Source organism: Triticum urartu, chromosome 1A, assembly GCF_056163025.1.
Source record: "Triticum urartu cultivar PI428250 chromosome 1A, HENAU_Tu73, whole genome shotgun sequence".
NCBI lineage: Eukaryota > Viridiplantae > Streptophyta > Magnoliopsida > Poales > Poaceae > Triticum > Triticum urartu.
This window is the reverse complement of record NC_141873.1, coordinates 554,324,459-554,341,226: the sequence shown is the minus strand read 5'-3', so window position 1 is coordinate 554,341,226 and position 16,768 is coordinate 554,324,459. Positions and strand designations below refer to the sequence as shown.

At 46.9% G+C, this 16,768-nt stretch overlaps 2 protein-coding genes and 1 pseudogene across 2 annotated transcripts; 2 read left to right on the top strand and 1 right to left on the bottom strand.

The window, feature by feature from the left end:
* Positions 1 to 1,156: 1,156 nt before the first annotated feature.
* LOC147992618 (uncharacterized) lies at positions 1,157 to 2,324 on the top strand (annotated as a pseudogene).
* A 73-nt stretch (positions 2,325 to 2,397) lies between these two features.
* On the top strand, positions 2,398 to 5,114 carry LOC147992617 (uncharacterized). The gene is made up of 2 exons (XM_087540919.1): positions 2,398 to 3,082; positions 3,773 to 5,114. The coding sequence occupies exons 1-2, from the start codon at positions 2,411 to 2,413 to the stop codon at positions 4,499 to 4,501; spliced, it is 1,401 nt and encodes a 466-aa protein (XP_087397045.1). The 5' UTR covers positions 2,398 to 2,410; the 3' UTR covers positions 4,502 to 5,114.
* A 628-nt stretch (positions 5,115 to 5,742) lies between these two features.
* On the bottom strand, positions 5,743 to 6,954 carry LOC147992616 (uncharacterized). The gene is made up of 3 exons (XM_087540916.1): positions 6,892 to 6,954; positions 6,626 to 6,772; positions 5,743 to 6,267 (listed from the first exon to the last, which is right to left on the bottom strand). Exons 1-3 carry the CDS (start codon positions 6,952 to 6,954, stop codon positions 5,743 to 5,745), a joined length of 735 nt encoding a protein of 244 aa, XP_087397042.1.
* Between the last annotated feature and the right edge of the window lie 9,814 nt (positions 6,955 to 16,768).

Sequence of the window (16,768 nt, the reverse complement as noted above, 5' to 3'; positions counted from 1 at the left end):
GCGGCACCTCCGTCGTCCTCCGATCCGCTGTTGTTGTCGTCGGTGTCATCGTAGGAGCCGGAGTTATTTACCCAAAACCACCACATTATGGGCTAGGGTAACAGATCGGTACCACATTTCAGGCAGGTTACACAAAACCACCAACAATGGGTCTAATTTGTAACGCGGAGCACTGACGCTGCGTTTTAGCCCCAAAAACAGCGAATCCGACAGGTTGGTCCCGCATGTCGGGCTGACGTGGCACGTGTTGACGGACGCCGTTAGACGGCGAGAGACGGCTGTTTCGGCGCGCCCGTCTACGAGGTCAAGCCGTTCCCTTCCCCCGCTCGATTCAATCCAGTAGATTCAGTCCTTCCCCGCTCCGCTCCGATGGCGACCAGCTCCGGCGGCGACGGCGCACACGGAGTCGACGGAAGCGGCGACGCCGCACTCGGCGGCGAGGGCCTTGGTACTACTTCAGGGCAGAAGCTGTTGCGCTCGCAATGCGGGGTCATCGGCCCCCACACCGATGGCGGCTGCGACCTAGATCCAGAGTCTGCCGCGGCGGCGGGCCTGTCGCCGGAGCATGGTACCGAGGAAGCAGCTTCGCAGATTGGTCCCGCGGATGTGCTCCCGTTCGTCCCATCTTCAGCTAGGTAATCTGAATCTTTCAAAATCTGTTCTTTCAATCTTTCCTCCTTACTGCAGGATCTGTTTTAAACATTGATTTGTTAGTCATTTAGAAGTGATTGTAGTCCTGAATATTTGTCGACTATCACATCTTTAGTTAGGGTTCAGTTATCTTAGTAGTACTGTATGGTTCTGAATTTTTGGAGAAAATCACACTGTAGTTTTCATTTATGGTATTGCTACACTACACTGCATTGTAATGCTTTACACTGCATTGTAACCAGTCTGAGCTATATTAGGCTTGTAGATATTGTCTTGTTAATATATGTCTATTTTAGGCCTGAATTGCTTACACTGCATTGTCATGTTACTGTAATTTAAAATTTTGCTTACACTGATAGTAATGTTAGTACTGATTTGCCATGTTACTATAATTTAAAATAGTTCATTATAATTGTCAGATATAATGGTCAGTTATGTTAATACAATTGACTTGTTCATATTCATTTGTATGTCTATTTTAGGCCTGAAGATTTATGTTCAATCTATTTCCAGTTTCCTGGAGAGAAGTATGCTCTTGTTAAGATGTCTGAAAGAGAAATCACTTATGGTAGTTTGGTCAATGTAATGGTCAGCAATGGATACTGTAAGGATGACAGTCTTTGCTACTTGAAAGATGAAAATATAGGGCTGCAAGGTGTTTGTGTGATTAAAGGCAACATTGAAGTAGTTCACATGGTGAGACAATTTGAGAGCACCCAGACATTGTCACTGACAGTTAGAAAGGGAAAGGTAGTTATTGAACCAGCAGTTGGAGAAGATCAACATGCACAGCAAATAGAAAAAGAGGCACCTGTTGTTTTTGCTGTTGCTGAATGAGGTGTTGTGCACAAAACAGTTCCTCCTAACTGTCAGTTACATCTTGGGACACAGGAAAGTGTAAATTTTTTGCCACTCAAATCAGTTCCTCCTAACTATCAGTTCCATCTTGGGACACAGCTTAACACTGAAGTAAGTGTCAATTATGCTGATTTTCAGTTTGATTCAGATGAGGAGGACAATGCAGTTAGTGAGGAAGCAATTCCTGTAGGCATGGACACTGATGAGGAGGACAATGCAGTTAGTGAGGAAGGTTCAAGCAGTGATGAAGATTTTGTAGTTGATGTTGACCACTTAGATGCAGGAGAAGAAGAAGATGACTCAGATTCAGTGCAGTATGTAGAAGAACAAATTGCAAATAGGAGGACAGAGGAACCTGAGCTAGATGAAACTCTTTCTGAAATAAAGAGGAAGAGAGCTGAATATATGTCAAGTACACACTGTGAAGGGCACACAGATCCTGAAGATATATATGACATGGAGCAGGAAGAAGATGATGAGGAGGCCCAAGAGATTCCAGTTCCTGAGCCTGTTAAGAAGAAGGCAAAGAGGCCAGGTCCTACTAGTAGGTCCCACTCTAGTGATGGTCCAAGCAGGCTTTGAAGCAGATGATTGGTTTCCATCTTCAGAAGAAGAAGATACAGGCTTTGAAGCAGATGATGATGGAAATGAACCAATGTCCTTTGTTATCAGCTCTGGCAAAAGGAGTAGGGCTAAGAAAAGACCACCTAGGGTCTGGTATGATGAGGACAGGATGCATCCAGAACAGCAATTCTAGCTAAAGCTCTGTTTCAAAGATGTTTACTAATTCAGAGAGGCCCTTGTCAATTTGCATGTGAAACAACTTAGAAGATATAAATACCACAGAAACTGCAGTGATAGGGTAACTGTTTGCTGTGAGGGAGATGGTTGTCAGTTCTACATGGTAGCAGCACAGATAACAAATGAGCCCACTTTCTGCATTAAGAAGATGAGGTTGGAGCACACATGTCCCACCCAGTCTGAGAAAACTAGGATTAGTTCAAGGTGGCTTGGCAACAAAATGCTTGAGACCATCAGATCAGATCCCAACACTACTGTACCTGCTATTGTTGACAAGGCAAAGAGGCAATTTGGGCTTGAGATTCCTAGGATGATGGCATGGAGGGCTAAGAAGAAAGCAAAAGAGATTGTGCTTGGTGATCACAAGAAGCAATATAAGAGGCTGAGAGACTATTTGGAGACTGTGAAGCTTACAAATCCTGGATCTAGGTGCATTGTCACTACTGTTAGTGGAACCAGAGAAAATCCTATTGTTGGACCAAGGTTCCATGGTCTATTTTTCAGTTTGAATGCATGTTGTGAGGGCTTCTTGAATGGATGTAGGCCATTCATAGGTCTAGATGGCTGCTTCATCAAATTGACTAGTGGTGCACAGATACTAGCAGCTACTGGAAGGGATGCAAACAACAATATGTACCCCATTGCCTTTGGAGTGGTTGGAGTTGAAGATACAGTTAACTGGTCCTGGTTCTTGACACAGCTAAAGTATGCTCTAGGGGGAAGTGAAGAGGGCAAGTTTGGAAAGTACACATTCATGTCTGATAGACAGAAGGTTAGTTCATTTGCTTGTTCATTTAGTTGTTCATTTACTTGTTCATTTACATGTTCATTTAGTTCATTTACTTGTTCATGACTAGTTGGTAGGTGTCGAGTCGTAACCCTTCTTGTCGACACTTAGGCATAGATAGCCTAGGGTGACCCATGTGGTATCAAAGAACATATCCATCATCAAAGTGATGCCATCATGACTAGTTGGTAGGTGTCGAGTCGTAACCCTTCTTGTCGACACTTAGGCATAGATAGCCTAGGGTGACCCATGTGGTATCATAGAACATATCCATCATCAAAGTGATGCCATCATGACTAGTTGGTAGGTGTCGAGTCGTAACCCTTCTCGTCGACACTTAGTCATAGATAGCCTAGGGTGACTAGGGTGACCCATATAAAATCATTTAAAATCTAATTAACTCATATAAAATCATTTAAAATCATATTAACTCATATAAAATCATATAAAATCATTTAAAATCATATTAACCCATATAAAATCATATTAAATCATTTAAAATCATATTAACTCATATAAAATCATATTAATCCATATTAACTCATATAAAATCATTTTAAATCATATAAAATCATATTAACTCATATAAAATCATATAAAATCATATTAACTCATATAAAATCATATAAAATCATTTAAAATCATTTAAAATCATTTCAATTCACTTTCATGCAGGGTCTACTCAATGCAGTGACAGCAGTATTCCCAAACTGCCATCATAGGTACTGTTTGAGGCACATCTATGCAAACTTCCAGAGAGCAGGATTTGGAGGAGAGGATTTGAAGAGATGCATGGATGCAGCTGCCTATGCTTACACTGAACATGACTTCAATTTGGCCATGGAAAGCATGAAGGCCGAGTGCACTGCTGCATGGGAGTGGATGTCAAGAATTCCTGCTAAAGCTTGGTCTAGGCATGCAATGGACACTAACTACAAAACTGATTTAGTGGTGAATAACTTAAGTGAAGTTTTTAATAAGTACATTCTAGATGTAAGGAACAAGCCAATTGTCACAATGATCAATGGGATCAAGGACAAGTTGCTAGTGAGGTTCCACCAGAAGAGAGAGGGTGGAAAATGTGCTAGATGGGAGATTGCACCAACCTATGCAGAGAAGTTGGAGATGAACAAGAAGTATGCAAGGGATTGCAAAGCACTCATAGCTGGCCAAGGACTTTTCCAAGTCACTAGTGGAGACAAGATCTATGGTGTTGACACAAACATACAGACATGTGGGTGCAAGAAATGGGACATCACTGGAGTTCCTTGCAAACATGCTTGTTCTGCCATCTATAGGTCTAAACAGCTGCCAGAGGATCATATCAATGTGTTTTTCAAGAAATCTATGTACTTGGAGGCATATAAGCCAGTGATTTACCCTGTTCCTGGTCCAGATAGCTAGGTGAAAACTCCAACACCTGACATTGAACCACCACAGTTCAAAGATGACAAGAAGGGGCCAGCAGAAGAGAAAAGGAAAAAAGGAAAGTTTGAGCCACCTCAAGCAAAGCAGACATCTAGGATGGCTACTATAACATGCGGGAACTGCAAGCTGCAAGGACACAAGTACACAAGTTGTCCAAAGCCATTGAGGCCTGATCTGCAAATCAGGAAGAACAAGCACATGGTATTTTCATTTTGAAATCACTTGAATGTTCATTTCTATTGACTGATCATTATAAAGTTGTTTAATTTTTTGATTACAGGCAAACAGGACTGTACCAGAATGGCACCATGGTGCAGCTTCATCAGCTACTGGAAGTGCTAGGGGTGCACCATCATCATCTACTACAAACTCCTCTCCTGCTGCTACTGGAAGGGGAGCAAGGTATGCTACTACTCCTGCTGCTGCTGGAAGGGGAGCAAGGTCTGCTACTACTCCTGCTGCTGGAAGGGGTGCTAGTTCTTCTCCTACTGCTGCTGGTAGAGGTGCAAGATCTTCCACTGCTGCTGGAAGGGGTGCAAAAAGGTTCAAGCCTCCAAGAAGTTATGCAGAAGCTTCTACTAGCCAGCCTGCAGGCAGTAGGCCAAAGAGGACAAAGTACATGAGCAAGAGGATGGAGGGGTACTTCTATGCCAGTGGGAACTACTAAATGCTGAAATTTGAAGTCTGTATGCAAGTGCATGTTTGTTAAAACCTATGTATGGAGTTGTGAACCTATGTATGGCACTTTGAAGTTATCTATGACATTACATCACTTTATTTATGACATTATGGCACTCAGAACCTATGTTTGTTAAAACCTATGTATGGAGTTGTGAACCTATGTATGGCACTTTGAAGTTATCTATGTTTATCTCCTGCTGTTAAAACTCTGTGCAAATAGATGTTCTGTGCAAATATATGTTGTGTGCAAAATAAATTTTGAACAAAAAAGATCTGTGCAATATATGTTCTGTGCAAATAGTATGGACAACTACAAACATTTCATTTGATACAAACAAAATACATTAATAAGTAGGCCATTGATCCAAAGATACAATGATAATAAGTTGGACATTAGTTCTTAAGAGTACACAACACAAGTCTTCAGAGTACACAACACAAGTCTTGGACATAAAGATACATTACAGCTTATTAAGTGCATAACAGCACATTCAAATCAACTGCAGTGCTACCCTAAACCACACCACAATACATACTTAAAAATCATCACATATCTCCTTCAACTTCTTGATCTTATCCTTGTACCCATGTTTCTGTTTGAGCAGATCTGCAATCATGTACTCCAGTTTTTTCTTCTCTTGTTTTAGTTGGTCCCTCTCTGTCACAACTTGGTCTCTCTCTGCCACTAGCTGGTCCCTCTCTTTCTCTGCCTTTTCCCTAAGTACCTGATGAAGATTGGTACAACCATGGTCTGCCAGCTTCTTCTTCTCCATCTCCTCTTTGAGATCACTTAGAGCCAACCTAACATTGCCCAGCTCTGTGATAGCATCCTCCTTGTCAGCAACCATTTTTGCAAAGTCCAGTTTGAAAAACCTCAGATCTTCCTCCATCTTCCTCTTTTCTCCAACTAGTTTGTAATTTCTTTCACCAAGCTCAACATTTTCTTTTAGCCTGTCATCGATTTCTTTGTTATACATGCTCCACAATTCAGTGAGGGTGAACTGCATAGCCACTGACCACTCTGGGTCTATCCACTCCAGATAATTGCACTTTAGTTCTGCCTACAATTAAATAAATATGTTCTCAATAAGAAATTGTATGAAATGTGCACAAATTCTATAATACTCTGTACACTCTCTACTTTGTTCTATCCACTGAATTGTAGTTCAGTTATATCCACTGAATTTTAGTTTAGTTCTATCCACTAAATTATATTCTATGCATCAATTGGTGCCTAAATCAAATATTACATCACTCTTAATTAATAGATATATTGTCAAAATTGTATGCACAAATTATGGGCAGAACCAATTATAAAAGCATATATAATTTTTTCCATCTATAAGATTGTATATGCATAGATTATGGGCAACAACTATTACATCAACAGAAGCAACATAAGCAACAGAAGCAACATACCTTCTCCTCAGCACACGCAAGAAAACGTCTGCCTGTGTCCACAGATTCAAATGCAACAAGCCTGACGCAAGGTGCTTGATGCAGACAACGAGACGACAGGTCGTGAGCAATGCCACTCCATTCATAGCAAGAGATAGTCCTACGAAACTAACCAGCACACAAATTGCACAAATCAGCGGCCTGGTAAAAAATCCCCAAATAATGAACCCTAACCCTAGCGGGATGAACCCTAATCCGTGGGGGAGGCGAGAGGCGAACACGCATACCTGGCTAGTGACTTCTTCGCCGTCCGAAGAAGAGCTCGAGGACTGGTCGCTCCAAGAAACCATGGCGGAGCGGCGAAAGGCGGCGAGTCCACAATGGCGGCGCCGGCGGTGGTCGGGTCGAGAGAGAGGACAGAGAGAGTGAGGAAATGGCTGGTCTGGTTCGAACACCGACCGGTACGGGCCACTTGAACGGGCGCGCCGAAACGGCCGTCTCTCGCCGTCTAACAGCGTCCGTCAACAAGCGCCACGTCAGCCCGACAGGCGGGACCCACCTGTCGGATTCGCTGTTTTCTGGGCTAAAACGCAGCGTCAGTGCTCCACGTTACAGATTAGCCCCATTGTTGATGATTTTGTGTGCCCTGCCTCAATTGTGGTACCGATCTGTTATCCTAACCCATAATGTGGTGGTTGCTGGTAAATAACTGTAGGAGCCGCGAAAGAGCATGACAACCCCAACCGGCCGCCAACTCACGGTCGCGATGCAGGCATTGGCTTCTTCCACCACCTGGACTAGTCCTCGGCCCAGGCCAATATGAAGTCGAGGTCTGCCAGAACACAATACACAAGGTGCCATTCGAGCGTTGCGAACGTGGCCATGAGCTGTGAATTGTGCCGCTCCCGTCGCGTTGCCTCCTTGTTGGACACTGTCATAATGCTCTGCAACGACATGCCACCGCCTCCACGGCCGAGGTAGTAGAGGAGGCACCCACATGTGTTCGCGATCATGGGGGAGGGCTCCTTCTTATTCATGGCGACCAGATAGGGATGGCAGCGCCCTCGCCTTGCCGCACTAGAGGCAGCTCAGCGGTCACGCTGGCCGAAGGAGGGCGTCCGGCCTGGCTGAGCGGTGGGAAGGGCGCCTACTCCTTCACCTTCACCTCCTCCTTGACGCGGCGTCCAATCTAGACATCATGGTTGCCCGGCGGGAGGGCGCTCCTCCTTGATGAATTACGGTGAATAATCAGTCTGCTCATAGACCAAAACAAATGTTATGTTGTGATCCAAATACATATATAAGTATAAAGGGTGAGTTCTAACAAGCGGATCAGAGCGGAGGCCCATTGTAGGGAGGCTTGGGTCGGCAGGCTTGTGTCCCGTCTGTGTTGGACGCCCACATACATTCTTTTGTCGTCGATCGTGTCACTCCTGTGTGATGAAAGTAAGGCGATGTGCTTTTCTTGTTTTGCCAGCAGTGCGCTCTTGGTACTCGGTACACCCCCAAGCCTCTCTGGTGCAACTTTTTTTCTTGATGGCGGTATCAGTCGAAGAGTTGAAGGCGAGGGGAACGAACATAGAGTAAAACGGTGAGTGACTCGCCCACGGGCTATTTTCATGACTTCTCTCTCACTACTTGGTTGTAAAGTGTGTGTTTAGCTATGTCAACGAGAAGTTTTTTGTTTTCAGAAGTAGAGTACATATGCTCTCATACATGCGTGGGCGCGCGCACACACACTACCTTTATAAGCACCTCTTATAGACCTAGCCGATGGATCTTGGGAGACTAAGTCACCACAGACACCTCATACTTGTCGGGCACACCATACTGTTGAAAGGGTACTATCAGAAAGCATGAAATAAACCTAGAAAAATGCAACAACTTTCCAAGTTTAGGACTTTAACCCGAAGCCATCTGAGCTATGCTCAGTCTGTAGTTAACAAACATTCTGGTGTATAAATTATGTACAAGCTGACCACGGAATGAAAATTTGTTGATCCAAATACTAGAAATGTGGCAGGGAGACTAGAATAAATTTTGAACACCGACTATGATAGACAATCCCATAGAACTGAAACTTGTGCAAAGGGTTGACAAAAGGCAGACGAAAATTTAATTTTATTCCGTTTGAGAAAAAAGACACAACATTTGATATGTTACACAAACTTGTGCTGCGTCTCCTTCTACACGGTGTATGTAATACATGTATATACCTATGCTTATGAAACAAAACCATCTCTTTCACTACGATATCAAGACAAGAACACAAACTTGATCGGTCAATCTATCTTGGAATTCAGGTCCCATGTATATGATGCCTTTGTAGAGAAATTTGCATGCGAGGAGACCTCGACATCAGTTAATGATGCTGAGGGTCTGGGCCACCGGGGCTTTTCCTCTTAGAGCCGGCAATGTCGACGTCGCCGTCTGCCTGGACCATCTCCTCCCGCAACACCTTCCTCGCAAAACGCCCTCCCGCCATCGGCATCACGGCCACCGTGGCCTCTCTCCCGTGATCCCATTTCCGGCCAGTTGCCTCAGCCGCCATGAAAGAGGGCGAGAGAAGCAGGAGTGCGCACACCACCAGCCCCACACCGCGGAGTAGGCAAGCCTTGGCCATGCGCATGCAAGCTCAGGAACCTGTACCTGCAATCTACACAGCAAGTGATCTGCTCAACGCAAATGCGAGTGATCAGCAGATTGACGCTCGATATCTCAGTGCCTGAGCTGAATGCATGGGATGCCATTCCAAGCTGGAGTTGACTGGTTTATATAGACGTGTGCCTGAAGAGCCCTACGAAACTGGTGTAGCACTACAACGACGTGCACCCGCAAGATAAAGCATATCAGATCGGTTGGTAGTCGTTGCTAGGTCGTTTTCCTGTTGTCCAGTACACTTTCCGCGGGTTCCACCAATCCACCACCAGCCCGAGCGTGCGATAAGACGGCCGGCTGGCCGGCCGGCGAACTCCGAAGTGGCGCCCGGCCGGTGCTGACAAGATATTAACAAGTGAAGATCATGTTGATGCAGGTAATGGAGTAGCTAGCACTGATCGGACGGATATTGTATATATGTTAGGTTTTCGCTGCATGACCTGTGCCGACCTCGCGTACGCGCGCCGGCCCTTGCTTCGACGGAAAGCTATCTCTTTTTAAAGATTTCACTATAAACCACATATAGATGTATATAAACATGTATATAGGCACATATATAGTCCATACTTAGGAACGGCCGAACGGAGGTAATAGCTCTAAGCTCGACAGCATGCAGCTAATGGCGGTTTGAGTTGCCAATTAGTTCAGAGATCTCTGAAACATTTTCACCAGGAATTAATCAACCCGAATGGTTCACAGGGTGTGGGTGTTGGATTTTGCTACGGATGCATACATACATGGACCGAATGCCTGCACCAGCTATTCAAATTCGTGTTTCTCAAAAAAAAAAACTATTCAAATTCGTCCGTTCCCTTTTCAAAAACAAAATCAAGATCATGTGAGTGCGTGTATCACTGGAGTGGATATGCTCTCGTGACGTCCAGTCCATCGTATTGGTTTGACGTTCTACGTCCATGCATGTGCGAGTATAATAAGAAAGCACTCGTGGAGTTGTGGATGCTGAGCACAGATTTTCCGTTTTCATTCATATAATACGGGTCAATAGTGTTATGGACAGACCTGCCAAATGCAAATGCAAAATGACAACTTTTATCCCCGTGATAGTACTGGTACACTGGACATGCATGCAAAAAATGTACAACTTTGTCAACCTCTCCTGGTGGAGAATAAATTATTGTCCTGTTTCCTTTGTTCTCCTCCAATAGTCTGAGCTTTCTACTTATCCATCAGACCGTCAGACTAATCTTTTTGCCGACAAAGCAAACGGAGCTGCCTCTTACACCAATTAGCTACCTAGCTAATTGGCCAGTTCCTCTCTCTTTTTGTCAAAACAGGAGTAGGATGCATGCATGAACCAGTAAGAGCATCTACAGCCGGGCGCTCCAAACCGGCCTCAAACGTTCGAATCGCCTGCCCGGTCACCATTTTAATCCAGACGGATGTCTCAAACGGGCCTCAAACGCCTGGGCTGACCGGCACCCCTCATATTCAGCCAAGATATGGGGTGGCCCGGGCAGACCCGGGCGTCTCTGCCAGACAAGCCGACCCCATCACCGATCCCACGGATGTTTCACAAAAAACCCATCCGGCTCATCGCTCCGCAACCCTAGATCACTTACTCTCCTCTCTCGCTCTGTCCTCTCCTCTCCCCGCACTAATTCCGATCGAATTTGGCGCAATGTCGAGGTCCGGCAGCCGCTTCGACTCCGAGCTAGATCCGGACTATGAGCTTGCCCTCCGCATCGCCTTGGAGCGGGCCAAGGTGGAGACCGAGGGCAGCTCCGGATCTGTAGCCTCGTCGCAGCTTCCCCGTCGGTGCCGCTCGGACACCGGCGTTGGCCCCTCCCGGCCCGAGTGCAGCTCTGACAGGCAGCCTGCGCAATATGCGCCTCCCCTACGCCATCCCCTGACCCGCCGGCTGCTGCTCCCCCACATGGGCAGCGGCGGGTGCTTTTGGCCATCCAGTCGGCCCGGACGCACATGCCGGAATTAGAGGCCCGTGCCGCCCGCAGCGAGCGGCAGCGGGAAAGGGAGAGGAGGGAAGCAGAGCAGTCCGTGCGCCGCCGCCCTGGGATGCAGGCGGAGCACGACGAGGACACGTAGCTCCTCGAATGGGTCTACCACCAGTCGCTTACGACCGCAGAGACGGACGCGTGGCGGCTCCGCCAGAAGAACGCCAAGGCGCTCCGGATTGCCATTGAGCAGTCCGAGAGCAAGGCGACGGAGGCGGCTTGGCTTGCCAAGCTCAAGCGACAGCGGGACAGGGAGGCCCGGCGGCTAAAAGTGCTCATCATCCTCTTTGACGACGACAACGGCTCCTTGTCCGATGACTCGGACGATCCATCACTAGCCGCCGGGGACTTGAAGGGCAAAGGGTCAGCGAGGAAGTGGTGAATCTTCGCCGTCTCCATCTTTAATTTCTAGTTTTTAGTAACATAGTTTAAATTTGTCCGTCGTTTATGTGAACCATGTCAACTTTGGCGATCTTTTGGACATCCGTCAGTGATCTTCTGGTGATCGGGATGTGCATTTCTTTGTTCGATTCTATGTTTATGTGATGATCTACGTTCTTTTTATCTATGTTGCATGCTAGTATGAATATAACGGACCGGATATGAGATACACGGATGTGGACAACAAAATTTGAAAAGTGCCCGGTCAGTGCCCGCGAACACGCTCGAGGACGTCCGCGGGCATTTGAGGGTACGGATTTGCAGGTCGCGGCTGTAGATGCTCTAAGAATGCCACTTTTAAGTAAGTCGCATCAAAGGTTTTCTGAGCTTGCACTACTAGGGAAAAGGCTAGCAGCAGCGCGGGTTTTAGGTGTATCAGTAGCGCGCGGACCGTCGCTACTAATAAGGCGCTACAGCTAACACATAGCAGTAGCGCGTGCTCACCAGCGCTACTGCTACACAAGTGTAACAGCAGCAGCCCGCTTAGTGGAAGCTCGCTACTGCTAATAGCTATAGCGCGTTATTCCGTGCGCGCTACTGCTACTACCGCGCTGCTGCTAACTTTTTTCCACTCGCTACTGCTAGTTTTAGTAGTTTTTTGTTTTTTTGGCATATTTGTTTTGTATTTGAACAGGCTTTATAGAAGAATCTTTAGCACATATAAATGTCATCATGATACACATACAAATGCCTGCGAGACCACAGATGTAATCATAGCATATACATACAAATAGTCTCATCATAATCGTCATCGAACACAAAGTGGTCTCTCAGCATCATCTCAAAAATAGCGATACAAGTCTCGATTACTTGCAAATACATCGTCATCCATCTAAACAATGATATACACGAGAAAAACTATCACTTTGAGTACATGAGTTCGTATCCCTCTCTCGCATTAGCGTGAACCTAAACTAACTACTGCCTGTCGCTCGGAAACCGGAAACCGGTACACCTGGGCCTGACACTCCGGCCACTTGTCGTATATATACTCCTGGCGTAGCACTTCTTCGCCATCTATGATCTATGAACCTGCATCGTCACATGAGTCGATGATATGCAACATATATAGTTGAGCAACAGAAAGAGACAGACTTGGCAAAAATAGAAACAACATATCATAAGCATAAATAACAAAGTTCATCGTACCCCAAAATGCCCTAACTAGAGTGATTTTCGCTAGTCGAGGAGGAGGACGGTTTAATTACATCACAAATAAAGTTTCACCGTGCATAACTCAAAGTTTTGTCATACAGAAAGTATGGACTAAACGGACACATTGTCATATATCGACAATCACTCCAACATGTCGTTCCATCCATCCAAGTCAGGGAGATAGTCCTTGAGCTTAGTGAAAGGCTTCATGTCGAGACGCTGAGAGGCTATCCATGTTCGGATATCTTCCCGCGACATTTGTCCTTCTCCGTAGAACATCCCTGTTTTTCCGACGACCTCCTTCATGATGATTTGGGCAAGTTCGCATTGGATGTTATAGAACTCAGCTCGAAGTCGATGATCCTCGATATCTCCTATGTCCTTTGCCCATTGCAGAATATGGGCATCGCCGGATCTAGGTGACATGCAAAGGTTCTGGTGATCCCGTCTGTACTCCAGCATGTGGTGTAGGACATAGAATCCATCATTAAGAGAATCGTTCGGTGTTGGATCCAGCAGAAGTCGGTCTAATGGCCGAAGGCGGCCCTGCCGCCCCTTGTCTTCTTGTCCCTAACCTCTCCACCCCTTGCTTGGTAGTAAAACATAGCACTGTCGAGAACATCCTTGATGTGGGTGTAATCCTTTTTGTGAATGTTCTTCGACGAGTCCAAGTAAAGAGCGTGGGAGAATCGGGGGTAGAGGATGATGAGGACGGCGCGCCCGCCACTGCGCAAAATAAGTACAGCTCAAATTAATTAGCCTCCACCGTGCAAATGAATGATTGAAATTGAAGGAAGGATAGCAGCGCGGATGACTTACACGGGATGATAAGGCACGAGAATCACCTCCTTGTCCTTATTGGCGAGCATGAAAGTGACGATGTAATCCCTCGCGTATTCACGGTGCTTTGCGCAGACTCTCAAGAAGCCCTTGTGCATGTAGTACGGGTCAGCGACACAGATATTAGATATCTGCTCAACCCCGATGATGTAGTTCATGTGCAAGGCATAAAGGCGGACAAACGTAAAATCCAGCTTCTTCACGTGAAACATGTCGAATATGTAATCGAATCGGAGGAAGAACTTATCCGTGGGGAAGCTGTTGACGTACGACATTTGCCGCGGAACGTTAACCACGTAGAGTGGGTATACTGGATCTTTCGAGGCGATGAGGCCTTTCTCTACCCACAGCACATCATCATGAAGTCTCCTTAGATCGCCGAATCTGGCCCGTAGCGCTGTTGCAGGTAGGATTGGTTGACCATGGATATTCCATTTATCCGCATCGGGGATATCTATACGGTCCTGAAGCCGAGGATGCTGAGGCGGCTGGATCATAGAATCAGCTTTTTTGCCTTTCCTCGCTCTCTTCCTAGACTTCTTTACTACCGGAAGGTCGTCCATAATACGTTGAGACGGCAATTCAGGCACCGACTCATGACGCTCAAACCCTGAGGAGGCGCCAATATAGACATACTGTTCAGCGCCATCGTCGTCCTCATCCTCATCCATGGCGACGTCATCAGCGACTAATGGAGCCTCCTCCTTACCCCGTCCGCTATCACCCAACCTGACATCCGACGCTAATTGGGTAGGTGGGGTGTTGATGTTCATACCTTGCCGAGGCTGCGTGCTCGTGGGTGTGCTCCCGGCCGCCTCCAGACGAAGCAGACTCTTTGGCCACAACAGCACCCACCCATTGCAACAATCACCAAGCCGCCGCGGTGTCTCGTCGTCATCCCCCGCTAGTATTGGAGGAGGCAAATTCCCGTGGCCCAGTTTGACACTGGCCATGGAAACCTTGAAGACGTTCGGGGGGATCGGCCGGCTGTGGAACAATGGTTCCTTCGGCTTCATTATCGTCGCCTTCCCCACGTCCACCTTCTGGTCGCCGATGGTGTACAATATGGTGCACAGGGTTTCGTCGGCCTGCAAAGAAAAGTCTGCGACGTGAGACATCCGAAAGGCAACGAAAACGGGAGATTATACATTTATATTGAAGGTGGCCGGTGTGACAGATACCGTGAGGGCGTCGAGCTCAGCCAAAGATGAAGCACCACCGAGCACGTCCGGTGCGGGAGCCGGTGCGGGAGCAGGTGCTGGTGCAACGCTAGTCGAGCTGCTCCCCAAGAAGTCGGCAAGGGGAAAGTCCTCTGCATTTTTTTCTTGATTTTGCCTTGTCCAAGTGATAACGCCCGTCACCAAGGAAGTAGACAAATCTGCAACCACCTATTTTGCGGCAGCTATCGCTGTTGCAACTGTTTGAGATGATTTCTTCTCAACCGCAATCTCAATCTTCTTGTCGATGTTTTCTTCAGTTAACCTCCGTCTTTCCTTTCTCTCCTCTGTGGTCTCATGGTAGTACTTCTTCCACGTGGCGCCGTCTCCGACACCGTGCACGCGTCCATACGACGGGCGAGTATCCACCGGTTGTCGTTTCAATATGTTCAACGCCCGGTTGAATGGAGTGTCCCACTTGGGCCTCGCCAATGCCTCAGACAGCGAGTCGCTTTCGGCTGCAATCCGGTGCTGCTCTCTCTGCAAAAGGCACAAGGATCGTTTACAAATATGACTAACGTGTGTAGTCGAATTGATCGGAAACTAAAATTACCAGCAGTCTCATGAACTCCGTAATGACCGGTGTTGTCTCCTAAACCTTGTTCACTGGGTCCCAACGGTGCCGGGCCCAGAGGACGTCACGCTCCTGCGGGACGGTGAAATCCGCCAAGGGGTCTGGGATGCCAAGACTCGTGGCTTCCGCGTCCTCCTTGGCCCATTTGGACCTCTTTCCTCCGTAACCACGGCTTCCGAGGTGGTGACTCCCAATGTTCCTCTCTTGAAGCCCCTTCATGTACTGAGACTTTTTTTTTGGCAGCTTCGGCCTCACAAGCCTCCTTGAATATTTGAAACTGCACTTCCGTGATTGTCGGATTATCCTTTACAATCTCGGAGTAGGGTTCCTTCTTGTCGATGATCTTTGCTTTCACTCGATTTTTCCAGGCGACCAACGCGTTGCTAAACTTGGTCATGGCGTGTTTGTTTATCTTCTTCATTGCCGGGTCCTCATCTGGATCTTCATAATCCTTCTTATTCCGGCCCGGGAACAAGAATATCTGGTGAAACTTCTTTAGGAGGGAGGTCCTCATATTTTCTATCTTCGGTAGTTTCTCATCGTTGATGGTGGCGGTTGTCCGTACGATGTAGCCTATTTGATTGCCGTAGCATCGACGCGCTTCCTCGGGCGCCTTTGGCTCAAAATTATCGTCGTCCACCTCCGTGACCACCAGTCTAGTAGTCTTGAGTTTGTTAGGAAGCCGTTGCCTCTTTGCTTTCTGTTCTACACCGGCTCCGCTCCCCGAGGCAGCGCCGGTCTCAGTCTCAGCGCCGGTCTCGATGCCGGTCTGAGTCTCAGCGCCGGTCTCAGTCTCAGCACCGGTCTTAGTCTCAGCGCCGGTCTCGATGCCAGTCTGAGTCTCAGCGTCGGTCTCAATCTCAGCACTGGTCTGCGTGTCAGTCTCAGTCCCCAATGGCACCGGTTGATCGTCAGCAAGGCTAAAAAATTCGTCTGCCACCCAGTAGACGTCGTCGCAATCACCAGAACCATGTCCTTCATCGTTGCTAGCCATGTTTCCTACGATTAAATCTAGTAAATTAATTATAGACCTAATAAAATGAATAATGACATACAAAAGGCCTATGTTTTGTAGGAACGTTGACTCCTTCCTGGTGCGGCAAATCCCGGGCACTCGATATGTCCTAGTTTGTAGCACAAGTCATGCCGAAATTCACGGAAAATTTCGGCATGACCTTTGCTAAAAAGTGGACAAATCGAGAACCTGAAATTTGCCAGAACGGAAATGAATCAACATTCCGGCAAAACATATATAGGCCACTCAGCTTCATTCAAACAACAAAGCCACTTGGGCACAAACAACATG